Genomic DNA, 17267 nt, shown 5'->3' with positions numbered 1-17267 from the left:
GATTTTTGTATTCATAACACACACAAGTTCCTGTCAAAGGAAGTACCGTATTTTCCGGACTATAAGTCGCACTTTTTTTCATAGTTTGGCTGGTCCTGCGACTCATGGTCAGGTGCGACTTATATATCAAAATATATATAATTAAACGTGTTTTTAAATGTTAATTCATACTGACTGACATGAACCAAGGAGTAGGACTTATGTTATGTTGTTATGTTAATTTAGCCTATTCATCTCCCAGGTATGTTCTTTATGCTATTGTGTAGTTGAATAACTGTTAGTGTTACGTTAACATATGGACACATATTCAGCCTGTTGTTCTGTGTGCTGTTGTGTAGTTGAATAACTTGCCTTTCCAGATTAAATGTCTGTTCTTGGTCTTGGATTTTGTGAAGTCAATTTCTAAATAAATGTGACTTATAGTCCAGTGCGACTTATATATGTTTTTTTCCTCTTCATGACGCATTTTTTGACTGATGTGACTTATACTCCGGAGCGACTTATAGTCCGGAAAATACGGTATTTGGATGTCACCTTGTGTGTGTGTGTTTGTGTCGAAACATTTCAGTGACTTCTCTTCAACGTGGAACACAAATAAAGAGTTCATTCAGCATTAAAATGTGCCTCAGGAGCAAACTAAATCAACTTCTGCTTCTCTTTCTTCTGCAACACTGCGTCAAACCGGGAGAGAGAACGGGTTTCTCCTGTGACAGCACATTTTAAATTACAAACAGACTGATGCAGTTGCAGGGGAAAGGTCTGAAAAGAGCAAACAGTTCAGGTACACGTCCTACAGCTGCGTCTTTTCACAGCTTCCCTAATGAAAAGGTTTCGAACACGGCTTTCTCAAAGTCAGAGAAAAGTCGTACCTTGCGTCATGAATACAAAACCATATGTTCAATATCCTTTCTATCCATTTTATTTATATGGTTTACATCAAGGGTCACCAACACGGTGCCCGTGGCCACCAGGTAGCCCCCAAGGACCACATGAGTAGCCCTCAGGCCTGTTCTAAAAATGAAAATTGAATATTGACATTATCTGTTTCCCACCTTGTTAAGTCATTGTTGATAATTATTGTGAGAAATCATTAACGTAATCAGTGTCTTCACATAGATGACTATCATTAATCATTAATAATCATATATAACTAAAGGCAAACTGAGCAAATTTGTTATTTCAGAAGAGTGTATCAAACTGGTAGCCCTTCGTATGACTCAGTACCCATGAAGTAGCACTCAGTTTCTAAAAGGTTGGTGACCCCTGGTTTACATGATCCCAAAGTCTGTTTTAGTATAAAATATCCACTTTAAGGAACGAGGTCAGTTTATTTGCTGCTGTTCAGTCACTCACCACTAAAAGTGCAAACAGGATGACTCCACAGCTCCATGCATCGGCTTTCCTCCCGTCGTACTTCTCCCCCTGGTTCAGACGGACAGAGACAGGGATGAGACATCATTAACTCTTCATTCAACTCTGTTTTACAAACTGTAAATCACTCTGACTGCTGTGAGCTTTGGCTCCTCGCTGCACGTAATGGAAAAACAGGCCCATATATGGATGGACCTACAACGTAACAATCAGCAATTTGTGATGCTGACTGCATTGCAGGAGTTATTTTGGGATGAAGTGTTTGAATTTTCTTTTTTGGGTGTACCAGCGGAAAAAAAAATCCTGTTTTTCCCAAAATGACTTGCAGACATAGCCTCGTGAGACTGTCCTGATCTGGCGAGCTCCAGTTTTCCACTCGCAGATCAGTCTGGCATCTTGAGACAGAGAAAATTTGGAGCCGTTCGCCAAACGACCGACCAATCAGCGTTGGTTTTGAGGCAGGTTTAGGTGTGACACAACGAGAAGCGACTGTTAGCCTCGTGAGACCGTCCTGATCTCGCGAGCTATCTGGCGGAGTCAGGTTAGTGATAGACAGATGGTTTATCCAATCAGCTATCCAGTATTTTCGCCCCTTCCCAAAAGTTCTCCAACGGAAAGTTGCCAGATGGATATGCCGAGCAAATGGGAAGCAATCCATCTGGCGGAGGTTATTGCAGACAAGCTGCAGGCGTAGATTGGAGTAAGGACGGTAAGGACATGTCCCTTTTGTGTCAATGTGCTGCTGAATTGTCCCTCCCAATGTTTTGGAATTTGAACTCCTCATTGTGTTATTTTGTTGTCACATTTATTTTGAAAATCTATAATATAAAAAGAATGTTGGGCTGCAAATAACGATTATTTTCTGGCTTTATCGAGCAGTTGTTTGGTCTGTAAAATGTCAGAAAATGGTGAAAAATGTTTCCCAAAGCCCAAGATGACGTCCTCAAATGTCTTGTTTTGTCCTCAACTCAAAGATATTCAGTTTCCTGTCACAGAGGAGAGAAGAAACTAGAACATATTCATTGCTATCACGCAGTTGGAGCCAACCTGAAGAAAAGAAACATCCAAAGGTGAAGACGAAGAAGGGTGATTTACACAAAGACGCCAACGAAAATGTCTAACTGGAGAGACAACGAGATTTAGGAACTTCTGCTGTTGTGTGCTTCATGTTAGAAAGGGAAACTCCTGAATACGTCCGGACCTGATACGTTGGATATTGTCCGGAATCTATATGAGAAAAAGGGCTATACCCATAGTCATACACAACGGCTCCTATTGGTCGTCCAACAAAAAAAATCTTTAACTTTCCCGATCAAAGTTAAAGGGTAACTACGTTTTTTTTCAACCTGGACCCTAGTTCGCTAGCGCTTAACCCACCAGACTCCATTTAAAAAAGCAATACTTTTAGCGTGTATAGAGCCAACATATTTTCACATGTAAATCGGTAAACTATGTGTTTAGTTCAACCAAAACTAGAAATGTGATGGTTTAAAAAGTGGAAAGACGACCCAAAATGGCTTTTCATAATTCTATTTTGTTTCTGTCAACATTGAATGAAGTGTATTTTACGATGCTAAAATTACTGTTTATTTACATGGAGTCTGATGGGTTTAGCGAACGCAATTTCGTGGATGTTTTTAGGTTTTAAAAAAGGATCTTACTCTTTAACAGAAAGGTCAACCTCCTTAGAAATCCTTTCCATAATGTTGTCAGACACTTATATATTAATATCCATATCCATCTTCTTCCGCTTATCCGGTAACGGGTCGCAGGGGTAGCAGCTCCAGCAGGGGACCCCAAACTTCCCTTTCCCGAGCCACATTAACCAGCTCCGACTGGGGGATCCCGAGGCGTTCCCAGGCCAGGTTGGAGATATAATCCCTCCACCTAGTCCTGGGTCTTCCCCGAGGCCTCCTCCCAGCTGGACGTGCCTGGAAAACCTCCCTAGGGAGGCGCCCAGGGGGCATCCTTACCAGATGCCCGAACCACCTCAACTGGCTCCTTTCGACGCGAAGGAGCAGCGGCTCTACTCCGAGCTCATCACGGATGACTGAGCTTCTCACCCTATCTCTAAGGGAGACGCCAGCCACCCTCCTGAGGAAACCCATTTCGGCCGCTTGTACCCTGGATCTCGTTCTTTCGGTCATGACCCAACCTTCATGACCATAGGTGAGGGTAGGAACGAAAACTGACCGGTAGATCGAGAGCTTTGCCTTCTGGCTCAGCTCTCTTTTCGTCACAACGGTGCGATAAATTGATATATATTAATATAAATATATATATATATATATATATATATATATATATATATATATATATATATATATATATATATATTAATTAATATTAATCTGAGCCAATCGATAACAAAAACAAGCACTTTTATGAACGTAGTTTGCTGTCCACAAGACAAAACAGGAAATAAGGGAACAAAATGGACAAAAAAAACGCAAGACTGCGTCACAAATAGCTGTTCTTTTAAGTGTGCACAGTGTATTTGAACTGAGTGGAGGGGGAAGGGTCCAAAGACCGCAGGAGCAGCGAGTGAATGAATGCAGAGAGGATGGAGCAGTGATGTAAGAGCCATTGTGGAGAGTGCAGTCGGAGCTGCTATTACTGAATGAAAGAAACACAGCACTTACCCTGATAACCTCTGGGCAGGCGTAATGTGGAGATCTGTGAAAGAGGCAAAGAGAGGAGGTTATGCTGGAAACTCACAGCATTACACAACACCACACACTCAATCAAGTGAAGAATGACAACGCAGGTGAAACATAAGCACAACCTTCTGACATAACGCTCTCTAAAGAAGAAACCTGAACCACTTTACCCCGTAATCCATGAAAATACAAGACTTTTATTCCCTGATTTTTAATATGGATTATTTTTTTTGTTAGCTAAGTGAGCATTATGTAACTCAAAATGAAATGTCCTTGAACCAAATTCCAGTGATGATGGCTCATCCTGTTGGGTAACACATGACCGCATCAACGTCGGTTCCACAATGTGACAACGGCACTAACGTTTTTTTAATCATTCACTTAAACCTCCATTGGGTAATGTTTTGAGTTGATTCTTAGCAAAAACCCATTTGTTCTTTCTCAAATACATGCTCATTCATATGTAATTACTTCCACCAACTAATTAAAGTATTCTCGTAAGCGTAGAAACTGACATTCAGAATCATTCAGAATACATACGGGCGAGTCGCTCGAATGACGGCCGCCATGTAGCGCCTCCATCTTTAAAATACGTTAGCCAAAGAGGGACATACCTCCATCTTTAAAATACATTAACCAAAGAGAGACATACCTCCATCTTTAAAATACATTAACCAAAGAGGGACATACCTCCATCTTTAAAATGCATTAACCAAAGAGGGACATACCTCCATCTTTATAATACATTAGCCAAAGAGGGACATACCTCCATCTTTATAATACATTAGCCAAAGAGGGACATACCTCTATCTTTATAATACATTAGCCAAAGAGGGACATAACTCCATCTTTAAAATACATTAACCAAAGAGGGACATACCTCCATCTTTAAAATACATTAACCAAAGAGGGACATACCTCCATCTTTATAATACATTAAACAAAGAGGGACATACCTCCATCTTTATAATACATTAGCCAAAGAGGGACATACCTCCATCTTTATAATACATTAGCCAAAGAGGGACATACCTCCATCTTTATAATACATTAGCCAAAGAGGGACATACCTCCGCCTTTCGCGCTTTTACACTCAGTGGCACCGTGACGAATGCCAGCCGGGAGATTACTCGTGACTAGCCGGCAGATTTGAAAGCCTGTTGAAGACGGAGCATCACGCCTATTCTTGAGGACATGTAACGGAGTCGCCAAGGAAGCGAAAAAGAGAATTAAAACGACAACGCGACAGGCAAAGCAACAAGACCAAAGTTAATATTGGAGTGGCTAGAACAGCTGCGTGTAAACAATGGAGATACTAAGAGCTAATTTCGGGTTCGGCCACCGTAGGACGAAGGGCTAGGAAGTAATATTCAGTTGGTTGTCATATACAATTTCACCGCTAGATGGGAGAAATTCTTCCACAATGTAGCTTTGAAGGACAATACCAATGTTTTTATAACTTTTGGCTCTAAAATCATACATACTTTATGTTTATCTACAGTGGAGGGATTCAGGATCGGTCTACATGTTTGAGTCGCACACTGGGTTCAGACAGGAGGCCGGCAAGCAGACGGCCATCAGGCGTGGGCGGGCGCCTGTCTCTCATGGCTCAGAGTAGACAAGAGGTTGGCATGCAACCTTATGAATTTTTTAAGGAATGCCTGTTTTAGTAAACAGACAATTTGTCTATGCTCCAAGATAAATTATGTGAAAGACCAACAGAGTTATAGTACACGACAGGCTGCTAGGGGTTATCTAGTCAAGCAAAAACCCCGGACTGATGCAGTGTGCAGGTCTGTAATGTTTAGCGCCATTAAAATGTGGAATAGCTTGCCAACTATCATAGTGGAGGCACCGAGTAAGACTACTTAGAAAACACTTAAACAATAACTAAATATTATTTAATCTAACTATGATGGGCTACTATTGTCGGAATGTGATGTTATTCTATTTTACTTTAATTTCTGAAACATGTACACAGTGATATTCTTTTACTTGCACTATATGTCTTGTTTTAAATGTATGTAAAATTGTATGTTTTGGTATTTTTATGCATATGTTGTGATTGTTATAAGTGGACCCCAGGAAGAGTAGCTGCTACATTGTTAGCAGCTAATGGGGATCCCAATAAAGGAATAAGAGCTCTGCAAGCTGTATCTGCAACTACAGTTTCTGCGTTGTGTCTGAACCCAGCTTCAGCTAAACCCAGATTCAGATGAGGAGTCTGTTGAGCACGGCGACTAGCAGACTTATCAGAATAGTAAGTGCAGTTAGCGTCTTTTATCTGTTTACGTAGCTTGTTAGCTTGTTAGCTTGTAACTGTGAGTGGCTGACGTCTACGATGACGTTGCTCTCTGTACAGTCTGTCAGGTTTCTTTTCTGGTGTTGTGTCAAAGTCCTCACCCCCCTTGAATAGTGTTTCTCCTTTTAAGACAGCGATTGGTTTACACATTAGTGACGTACCAAATGTAGCTTGCCCGGGGTATGTTTGAATCTCAGATTTCAGGGAAGTGCACAGACATCTCCAGTGTTTTCCCTAGGTTTTTTAAAGACTTAGGTGCCCGTATTTGGCGGGGGTTTTTATGGGTCCTTGCTCAAGAAAATGTAAAGTTTTTCAATAAAAAATAAATACAATTTCACATCACTTTAGGCCTACACGATTCGGGGAAAAATATGAATCACGATTTTTTAGCTTAGAATTGATATCACGATTCTCTGCCACAATTTTTTTCTCATGAAGTGTAATGTTTATTGCACACATGAACCATGACAAAACAAAACAAATTGGCAGTACCAAACATAGATGTTTTTTTGGCACATAGAGCACATTGTGCATCACCACAAGCCTGTAAACACAGAGGCTTCAATGAATAAAGATAAAGTCCATACTGGCCATTTAAGTACAGTAGGCTACCAAAAATAGTGACATATAACACACTGAACTAAATATGGCCCTGATACGGGCTCTATCTGGACTAAATATGGCCCTGATACAGGCTCTATCTGGACTAAATATGGCCCTGATACAGGCTCTATCTGGACTAAATATGGCCCTGATACGGGCTCTATCTGGACTAAATATGGCCCTGATACGGGCTCTATCTGGACTAAATATGGCCCTGATACGGGCTCTATCTGGACTAAATATGGCCCTGATACGGGCTCTATCTGGACTAAATATGGCCCTGATACGGGCTCTATCTGGACTAAATATGGCCCTGATACAGGCTCTATCTGAACTAAATATGGCCCTGATACGGGCTCTATCTGGACTAAATATGGCCCTGATACGGGCTCTATCTGAACTAAATATGGCCCTGATACGGGCTCTATCTGGACTAAATATGGCCCTGATACGGGCTCTATCTGGACTAAATATGGCCCTGATACGGGCTCTATCTGGACTAAATATGGCCCTGATACGGGCTCTATCTGGACTAAATATGGCCCTGATACAGGCTCTATCTGGACTAAATATGGCTCTGATACAGGCTCTATCTGGACTAAATATGGCCCTGATACGGGCTCTATCTGGACTAAATATGGCCCTGATACAGGCTCTATCTGGACTAAATATGGCCCTGATACAGGCTCTATCTGAACTCCTTGAACATCTCTTTACATAATTAAAATATGTTAATGTCAATGTCAAATGCGTTCAATAAATTAATTGAAGGAGAAAAAGAAAATCGAAGTCATTTAAAAATGTAATCACAAACAGGGGTGAATCGAGATCCCGATTTTATAACAATTTATTGTGCAGGCCTACATCACTTTGGACCATTATTATCACCCTTTATGTGTCTAAAACGTTGGAAAAGCTAGAGAATATAATAAATAACACTCAAAAAGCTAAAAGACACATACTTGATGTCTACTGGGGACCAACTACAATCATTAGATCTGAAAATAAGTCATTAGGTGACATTTATTTGGCTTAGGTGCTGCCCAAAACGGCGCCTACACCCTATAATGATAGGGAAAACGCTGATCTCCGACGTGAGGAGAGAAATGTGCTCGATGGTGTTTTAAGCCCCCAACGTCGACTTCAAGGCAGCGCTGCGACCGTCGACTTCCAGGCACCTAACCCTAACCCTAACCATTGCCTAATCCTAGTGCCTTCCGGGCAGCGCTGCCTGGAAGACGATGTTGGGGGCTTAAAACACAGAGACAAACACAGAGAAATGTTAAAACCCACCTCTCTAGCAACAAACTGTGCACAGAAATAAGTCAGTAGAGTAAACGTCGGACATTTTAGGAGACATGAAGCATGAAGATAAGAAAAACACATTTTTAAGTGGAGGGGGGTTTTAACAAATGCATCTGATTTCCCCAACGTGGGTCGGCGATCTGTGCTCTGTGTGTCTTCTGAATGATGGAATAATCTCACTGCAAGCTGCAGCGAGAGCCCTCCGTGTGGATCCATCACAGCAAATGAAGCAGAGAGCACGGCTCTTCTGACAGCGTTTCATTGAAGCGTGGCTCCCACAGTAAACACACACTCCATCATTGCCAGCATCGTACTTAATTATGCTAATGTATGTGCAACCAGTCGATCTGAACTCCTCAAACACAGTCGCATCAAAGTACACTAACTGCAATCTAATTATACCAGAGCAAATGTTCTTGTCCGTGAGATATTTACAGGATCCATCAGAGGTTCTTCATAAAAACTGTGTGCATCACTGAAGTGTGGAGAAGTAATCTGACAGATGGATTCAACGGTTACTTTTTGGTAGTCTATATCGACGACGTTCCACTTCCGGGGTTGCTCCGGTGGTGCCGGAAATTCCGCAGTGTCCCTCATTTTCGGCCGGATGTTCATCCCCTTCCTCTGTCTTTGTGTTGGCGTTCTAACCTCTGGTGGATTTGTGAGGACTATGGTTAACTGCTCCTCAGATCTCTGCAGGGTCAATCCAGACAGCTAGCTAGACTATCTGTCCAATCTCAGTTTTCTGTTGCACAACTAAAACTACTTTTGAACGTACACATGTTCCACCAAAACAAGTTCCTTGCCGAGGCTATTTTGCAGAGGCACCGTGGCTCCGTCCGGAGCTTAGAACCGCCCAAGACGATTGTGATTGGTTTAAAGAAATGCCAATAAACCAGAGCATGTTTTTATCCCATCCCAGAATGCTGTGTGGACTAGTCAGACCTTCCTCCACAGCGCTGTGGAGGAAGGTCTGGCTATGGGAGACTACAGAGACAAGTTTGTATGATATCATACGAAAATGTATGCACACACATTCGTATGATATCCTACGCAATAAGGGCGACCGCCGACTGGTAACATGACCTGACCTGTGTGACAAAACGTTACTGGAATCTGAATACAGGGCACCGCGAGAAGACGGTCCTTTCAGCGGCCATTGGTAGTTGAGTTTAGCCAAGAAAAGGTGACTTTGAGCCGGAAACAGAGCACCCTAGGGTGGCGGCCCTTTCAGAGGATCCAGGAATGCTGTGTGGACTAGCCGCTGCGCTGTGGAGGAAGGTCTGGCAATGGGAGACAATCGATAATTTGGCAGGGCTGCACAATGAATCAAAATGTTATCGACTAGTTCAAGGGCATTTTATCAGAATACAGCACAGAAAATCTGCTCATAAATTTAGGAAATATTGGATAAGATAGAACAACATAATGTAATTCTGCTAAATAAAACACCACATTCATTATTAATTTCACTTGTTTTAATTTTAAACAAATTGTATATCCACTTTGTGCCAGTGCTGGTTCCATGGTATCAGAATTTTGGATAGTCGTCATGAAAACATGGAGACAGCACACTAGCCCAATAGATTGGGGGGGGGGGGGACATACATATATATATATATATATATATATATATATACATGCAGAGTTTTCCCCGCCATTATAAGGTTCAGGTGCAGAACCCAAGCCATTTTGGGCAGCATCTAAGCCGAATGAATGTAAAATCATCAAAACAAACTAAAAGATTTCCCTCAGATCGAATGATTGTAGTTGGATGACTTCTTTAGCGAGTTTTGTCTTTTAAGCTTGTTGAGTGTTATTTATTTATTATCTTCTCTAGCTTTTTTCAATATTTTAGACACATATATGGTGATAATAAACAATCCAAAAGAATTAACAAAGCCCAACTCTGCTGCATTATTTCGAGGGGTTCCGGTGCCTGTATTGTTTGAATTATAATAAGGACTAATGAGTAACTGCAGGCAGAACATTTTGCCCAGTAACTCCATGTTCCTCTCTCTCTCTTGCTTTGTGCAGCATTTCAGAGCGTTAGCTGTTCCACATGACTGACTGTGTGAAGCGCCGGCTGGCCTGCGGTGAGCCGCGGTGAGTGGGACACATCGGAGCAGCCGGGATCCTACAGAGCTTTCAAGAAGCCTGCGGAACAACCAACCGTGACCTCGCATATTGAAAGCTTTTCAAACACTTTATTTCCTATACACTCTAAGAAATAAATCCCTAAAATAACAGAAAAAGTTCTGGCAGCTCATTACGCAGACATTGCCCTGTAATTAAAAAAAACCCGCTGACATTACTGTATGTGTGTAGCTACAGTTAAAATACAGAACATCTTCTGTTTGGTGTTTATACAATTCTCTCATACAAAGCTGCTCAGTTTGTAAAATTCTGAAAATATTGAAAAAAAACTTCAAAAATGTCGAGAAATGCGACAATTAGTCTCCCTTAACCAATCATATATTTTGAGGGGGACAAATCTACATCTTCTAAATATTGTGTGTGTGTGCGTGTATGTGTGTGTTTGTGTGTGTGTGTGTGTGTGTGTGTGTGTGTGTGTGTGTGTGTGTGTGGTGTGTGTGTGTGGTGTGTGTGTGTGTGTGGGGGGGGGGGGGGGGGGGGGGGGACATATCCCCTGCATCCCCTCAAAAAGTCTACGCCATGTGTCAAACTATTCTGAATTAATTATGTGGTGCTGCAGAGACGCCTACAAATCACATCCTACACTTAAAGGGTTATTACCATTTTTTTCAACCTAAGTTCCTATGTTTTTGTGTCGAAGTGACTGATGGGAACAACAATCTTTGACATTGGTCCAGTATTAAGCGAGATCGCTGCGGTCAGCAGCGGAGAAACAAGCCACAATGTAAGTTAATAGGACAATTGTCCAGCTTGTATTTACCTTCACAAAAGTGCTTGTTTTGCCGCTGACAGACTCAGATTATTATTCTAAGTGTCTGACAACATTACGGAAAGGATCCCTAGAGAGATAGACCTTTAACATCTTTGAGACCTTTCTGTTTAACCAGGAACAGCTCTGAAGTCGCTAGCGCTAAACCCACCAGACTCCATTTAAAAAAGCAATACTTTTAGAGTAGATAGAGCCAACATATTTTCACACGTTAATCGGTAAACTCTGTGTTTATTTCAACCCAAAAAGTGGAAAAACAACCGAAAACAGCTTTTCATAGTTTTATTTTGTTTTCGACTTGAAGTGTATTTTACAATGCTAAAATTACAGTTTATTTACATGGAGTCTGGTGGGTTTAGCGCTAACGACTTGAGAGCCTTTTCTGGTTAAACAGAACGCAATTTTGCGGATGTTTTAATGTTTAAAAAAAGGATCTTACTCTTTAACAGAAAGGTCAACCTCCTTAGAAATCCTTTCCATAATGTTGTCAGACACTTAGAATATTAATCTGAGTCTGTCAGCGGCAAAACGAGCTGGACAGTTGCCCTATTAACTTACGTTGTAGCTTGTTTCTCTGCTGCCGACTGCAGCGATCTCCCTTAATACTGGACCAATGTCAAAGATTGCTGTTCCCATCAGTCACACAAAAACACATCTAGGTTGATAAAAACGGTAGTTACCCTTTAAGAAAAAATCTTTGTTTGGTACAGATACTTTTCCAGATTTTAAATATTCTCAATGGAAATGAGAATAATGATGCAAAAATGATCATTCCCTCCAATATCGTCAATCATATCGCAATCGCAATATCAGTCAGAATAATTGCAATGAGTTATTATTCTTCTATCGTGCAGCCCTATTTCCATTGAGTACGTTTAGAAAAGTAACAAAGAGAGCAGAGTTTAGAAGGACTTGGGCATTGGGTGTGAAGACCGGCGATGTATTGGTTGGGACTTGTTGCACTCACCCACAGCTGGTCTCCAGCAGACTGTCCCCGACCTGCAGAGACGCCATGCCAAAGTCTGCTATCCTGATGTTGTTCTTCTCATCTAACAACAAGTTCTCCGGCTTCAAATCTCTGTGGCTGGAGGACGACAGGAGAGGAAACAGAAGGAAGAGAGGGATTGACATAAACCTGTTTTTGGTCTCTCTGGCTGTGTGTACCATCAGAAACAATTTTTCATATTTTAATTTCAAAAAGTTGAACTGAGAACAAATAAATACAGACACATGGTTTTTGAAATAAATAGTTAGCAATACAAGTATTCAGTGGCTGTTAAAATTCAATTACTTATACCTCTTATTTGCTTCCATATTTCTGAGCCAGAGAAATAAAATGGATAGAAAGACCATTTCCATTTAAATCAACGTAGCACAATGGTCAGAGCAGCAGCCATTTTTATGTGTACCATTGCCACGGTAACAAATACACTTCCGATAATAGGCCGACTTCCGGCAAGTCGCGGAGCTGAGATTTTACAGTAACAGACAACGAGCAGCGGAGTAGTAACGTTACGAGGCAGAGAGCTGGCCGCTAAATGAGTCAGATTAACTCCATGCTTCATCCACACAAAGCACGCTGCTATCGCCATGGGTTACAGCTTTATTCAGCTTGTTTTCTGTTAACAATGTGGCAAGGGGGTAACGTTAAGGTGGAGTTAGCAAGCTAACGTTAGCCAACTAACAACTGCTGGTTGGCTTGCTGGTTCCGCCGTGTTGTTATGCTGCTTCGGTTACAGAGAATGAGCTGAACAGCGGGCTGGGTCTAATGTTAGACCCACTGCTGCTGGGTCTAACGTTAGCGGTCCCCTGACCCACTGCTGCTGGGTCTAATGTTAGCGGTCCCCTGACCCACTGCCGCTGGGTCTAACGTTAGCGGTCTCCTGACCCACTGCTGCTGGGTCTAACGCTAGCGGTCTCCTGACCCACTGCCGCTGGGTCTAACGTTAGCGGTCCGCTGACCCACTGCTGCTGGGTCTAACGCTAGCGGTCCGCTGACCCGCTGCTGCTGGGTCTAACGTTAGCGGTCCGCTGACCCACTGCTGCTGGGTCTAACGCTAGCGGTCCGCTGACCCGCTGCTGCTGGTTCTAACGTTAGCGGTCCGCTGACCCACTGCCGCTGGGTCTAACGTTAGCGGTCCGCTGACCCACCGCCGCTGGGTCTAACTGTCCCTCCTCACTCCCTGCAACTCCGACAACATCTCCCGAGGGTCGGCGGCTCGCCTCCCAGCGAGCAGTGACACAGTTTACGGCCCCACTGATGCATACTGTCACTATGACAACTAAAAACAATCGCCATTTTGTTGTGTACCAATCAAATGACTACAGCAAACATTTTAATGGCCTTTCTATCCATTTTAGTTCTATGGTTTGAGCTATTCAGATATCTCATATACTGTACGTGTTATGCAGAGAGTTGAAGGATGTAAGCAAAGACAAAGTGTATGCAATGCATGCACTCTGTCCTAAAGGTTTCTCTGATATCACATGTGTGTTGTAATGAAAGCATATATGCAAGTCAGGACGACTTGGGCTAAACAAATTTAATTATTATAGTCCTCAAAGTGAAGTGCACATTTTCTGTTTGCTTTTGCTGCTTGATGCTTTTGCTTCTTCTGAATAAATTAGCTCTTGACATTTGTAGGCACTCTGCTTTTATGCTTCAGCCTCTGAAGGTGGTGTGGGTGAAATGGGAAACAATTAGTCCTGAAAGCATTCACACCTACACTACTTTTTTTCTGCGCTAAAGGCTACTTTATTACAGTCCAATCATCAAGAACTGATGCACTCCAGGTGTAAAGAAGGTCCAGAAATCCCTTTTACTCAAAATGAGGGCAGGATATAAAACCAGAAGCTAAGAGCTCCTAGACTCTAGTTGTCTATCTCCTTGGTTCCTCCAGAAGTCTGGTCCTTCAAAGCTAAACACTTGAAGTCTAAAGAGAAAGTCAGAGGCAGAACTTCTTTGATGTGCGAATGCTCTAAGATACTCAGTGTTGCAGCCATGCGTTGAGAATCTGAAGGTGCTTTCGAGATGAAAAGAGATCAAGAGGAGCTGCAGCCTCTAAAGTCGTGCCTCCTCTTCAGGCTCTTTCCTCATCAGTTGTAGCCAGTGGCAACACAGGGGGGAACCTGTTGTTCAATCGTCAAAACTGAACAAACACTCTAGTACTTCTGTATATACCACCTCGGATACAATTCTGAGAAAATAAACTGTTGTAGGTGCTGCCTAAGTTTCTTTCTGTCTGCAGAGAATTTATGTTATGCTTTATATTCACTGACCTCATGCAAATCACTGTCAAGGGTGCAAAATTCTCTTTTAATTTGGTAGAAACTAACTGTAGTTTGTGATTCTAACTAAGGCTACATCTACACTACTACATTTCCATTTTAGGCAGCGTTTTAAGACAAAAACGAGCGTTTTAGCTCTGTAACACAACTAATCTGTCTATATTTAAGGTGCAGTAAGACTTATAAAACTAACTTTCTGTCATATTTGCTGAAACTGACCCTATGTTCCAGTAGAACTACATGAAGGTGGTCATTTAAAAAAGAGGGGAGGGGCTTAGGAGACAGTTTTGGGCTTTAGCGGAAAGGGGGGAGGGACTGAGAAGTTGTTGATGTTCAAATATTTTGGCTAAGTCCTGGATCTTCACAATCCTACCTACAGCACCTTTAACACGTCTGACAACGCATATCACATGACCGTTCACACACACTGGGCATGTGCGTGCCGGTGTAAACAGGAAGCAGATTGCCTGACGCTACTCTGTGGTTGAAAATCATGGATGTATAAGTTGAAAATACATAAAATATTTTGGAGAAAGAACAACAACGGTGAAAAGTAAGAGCAGGGATTCATTATCTTGGAGCGAGGACGAGGTGGAGCTGTTACTGAAAGGTCTGTAAGCTACCTAACTGATAAGTCTGACTGACGTGCGTCGTTACTTCCCAATGTCTCCGTTTGTGCCCGTCCAGACTACAAAGCAACCCGAGAGTTTTCAAACCAAAACGGCGGCATTAGTGTTTCCAAATGTCTCCGTTTTCGGGGCTCGGGGACGCCAGAGTAGTGTGGACGCGTAAACGTAGAAAAATATATTCGCTTTTAGGGGTCAGCCCTATGTTCCCACAGCCCTATGTTCCAACATTTCGAGGACATTTTTTAGGGTTAGGGTTAGGGGGATAAAATCTGATACAAATTTCTGAAAAAGGAAATTTGGGAACATAGGGTCTAAATTTGGAAAAAAAATTATAGGGCTGTGGGACCATAGGGCTGTGGGAACATTGGCCTGTGGGAACATTGGGCTGTGGGACCATAGGGCTGTGGGAACATTGGCCTGTGGGAACATTGGGCTGTGGGACCATTGGGCTGTGGGATCATTGGGCTGTGGGAACATTGGCCTGTGGGAACATTGGCCTGTGGGAACATAGGGCTGTGGGACCATTGGGCTGTGGGAACATTGGGCTGTGGGAACATTGGGCTGTGGGAACATAGGGCTGTGGGACCATAAGGCGGTGGGAACATAGGGCTGTGGGAACATAGGGCTGTGGGAACATAGGGCTGTGGGAACATTGGGCTGTGGGAACATAGGGCTGTGGGACCATAAGGCGGTGGGAACATAGGGCTGTGGGAACATAGGGCTGTGGGAACATAGGGCTGTGGGACCATAAGGCGGTGGGACCATAGGGCTGTGGGAACATAGGGCTGTGGGAACATAGGGCTGTGGGACCATAAGGCGGTGGGAACATAGGGCTGTGGGAACATAGGGCTGTGGGACCATAAGGCGGTGGGAACATAGGGCTGTGGGAACATAGGGCTGTGGGAACAGAGAGCTGTGGGAACAAAGGGCTGTGGGAACATAGGGCTGTGGGAACATAGGGCTGTGGGACCATAAGGTGGTGGGAACATAGGGCTGTGGGAACATAGGGCTGTGGGAACATAGGGCTGTGGGACCATAAGGCGGTGGGACCATAGGGCTGTGGGAACATAGGGCTGTGGGAACATAGGGCTGTGGGACCATAAGGCGGTGGGAACATAGGGCTGTGGGAACATAGGGCTGTGGGAACATTGGCCTGTGGGAACATAGGGCTGTGGGAACATAGGGCTGTGGGAACACAGGGCTGTGGGAACAAAGGGCTGTGGGAACATTAGGCTGTGGGAACATAGGGCTGTGGGAACATAGGGCTGTGGGAACATAGGGCTGTGGGAACACAGGGCTGTGGGAACAAAAGGCTGTGGGACCATTAGGCTGTGGGAACATAGGGCTGTGGGAACAAAGGGCTGTGGGAACATAGGGCTGTGGGAACAAAGGGCTGTGGGAACATTGGGCTGTGGGAACATAGGGCTGTGGGAACATTGGGCTGTGGGACCATTGGGCTGTGGGACCATTGGGCTGTGGGAACATAGGCACGCTTGTGTATGTAGCCTTAGAGCTGATGTCTAGCTCTTTCCACGTGCGTTGCACATTTCTGAACAGATCACAAAACAAATCCTTTCTGCTGCTGAAGTTGGAATATTGGTTGACTGCGAGCGTGGATTCATCTGGCAAGATTAGGGATATGTGTGAGGAAATAATGAGTCAGTTAGTCGGATGTTGTCAGCTCAAAACAAAAGATCAGCTGCATTGGTGCTCTTGTGTCTTGTCTTGAGAGAAATTGTAAAGTGACTTCATGAACGCATTTTAAATGTGCTGCAATATTCTTACCAGCAGTCACTCGTGTTTCATAATCTGATCTATTCAGACGGTTAATCTGTCTGTCCGTGTCTCTCACATTGTTTCCGCCTGCTGGTTATGGTCTCTCCCTTTGTGTCTGCAGATTGTACAGCTGCTTTGCCCTTTCACATTTCAGATGCAGTTTCCTGTGTTGCGTGGTCTGTCTGCAGTGATATATTTGAGTACATTTACATTCATCCTGCCCATATTTTGTGCCTCTAAACAGTAATATCTTAAAATACATATTGTTTAAGCCTGCGATTATCAACGGTGAGACTTTTTCCCCCTTTTCTACCTGCACAAAATCTTGACTAAGCGCCTAAAGCAGGGGTCTTCCATGTTTGTTTTTTTTGGCATAGGACCCCTTAGCTAAAAGGGAAAACTTTTTT

General features: G+C 43.2%; 1 protein-coding gene across 11 annotated transcripts in view; it reads right to left on the bottom strand.

Annotated features, from left to right (window-relative positions):
- LOC116067348 (serine/threonine-protein kinase BRSK2-like) overlaps positions 1 to 17267 on the bottom strand; it is a 214891-nt gene that overhangs the window by 69012 nt on the left and 128612 nt on the right. For all 11 annotated transcript variants that reach the window (XM_035999726.1, XM_035999728.1, XM_035999732.1 and 8 more), the window contains exons 5-7: positions 12135 to 12251; positions 4014 to 4047; positions 1354 to 1422 (exon numbers count right to left, since the gene is read on the bottom strand). In XM_035999726.1, the coding sequence (XP_035855619.1) occupies positions 1354 to 1422; positions 4014 to 4047; positions 12135 to 12251 (220 nt within the window). The remainder of the gene's footprint in view (positions 1 to 1353; positions 1423 to 4013; positions 4048 to 12134; positions 12252 to 17267) is intronic.

The sequence above is a fragment of the Sander lucioperca genome, chromosome 3, assembly GCF_008315115.2.
Source record: "Sander lucioperca isolate FBNREF2018 chromosome 3, SLUC_FBN_1.2, whole genome shotgun sequence".
Lineage (NCBI taxonomy): Eukaryota > Metazoa > Chordata > Actinopteri > Perciformes > Percidae > Sander > Sander lucioperca.
This window is presented reverse-complemented; position numbering and strand designations above follow the sequence as displayed.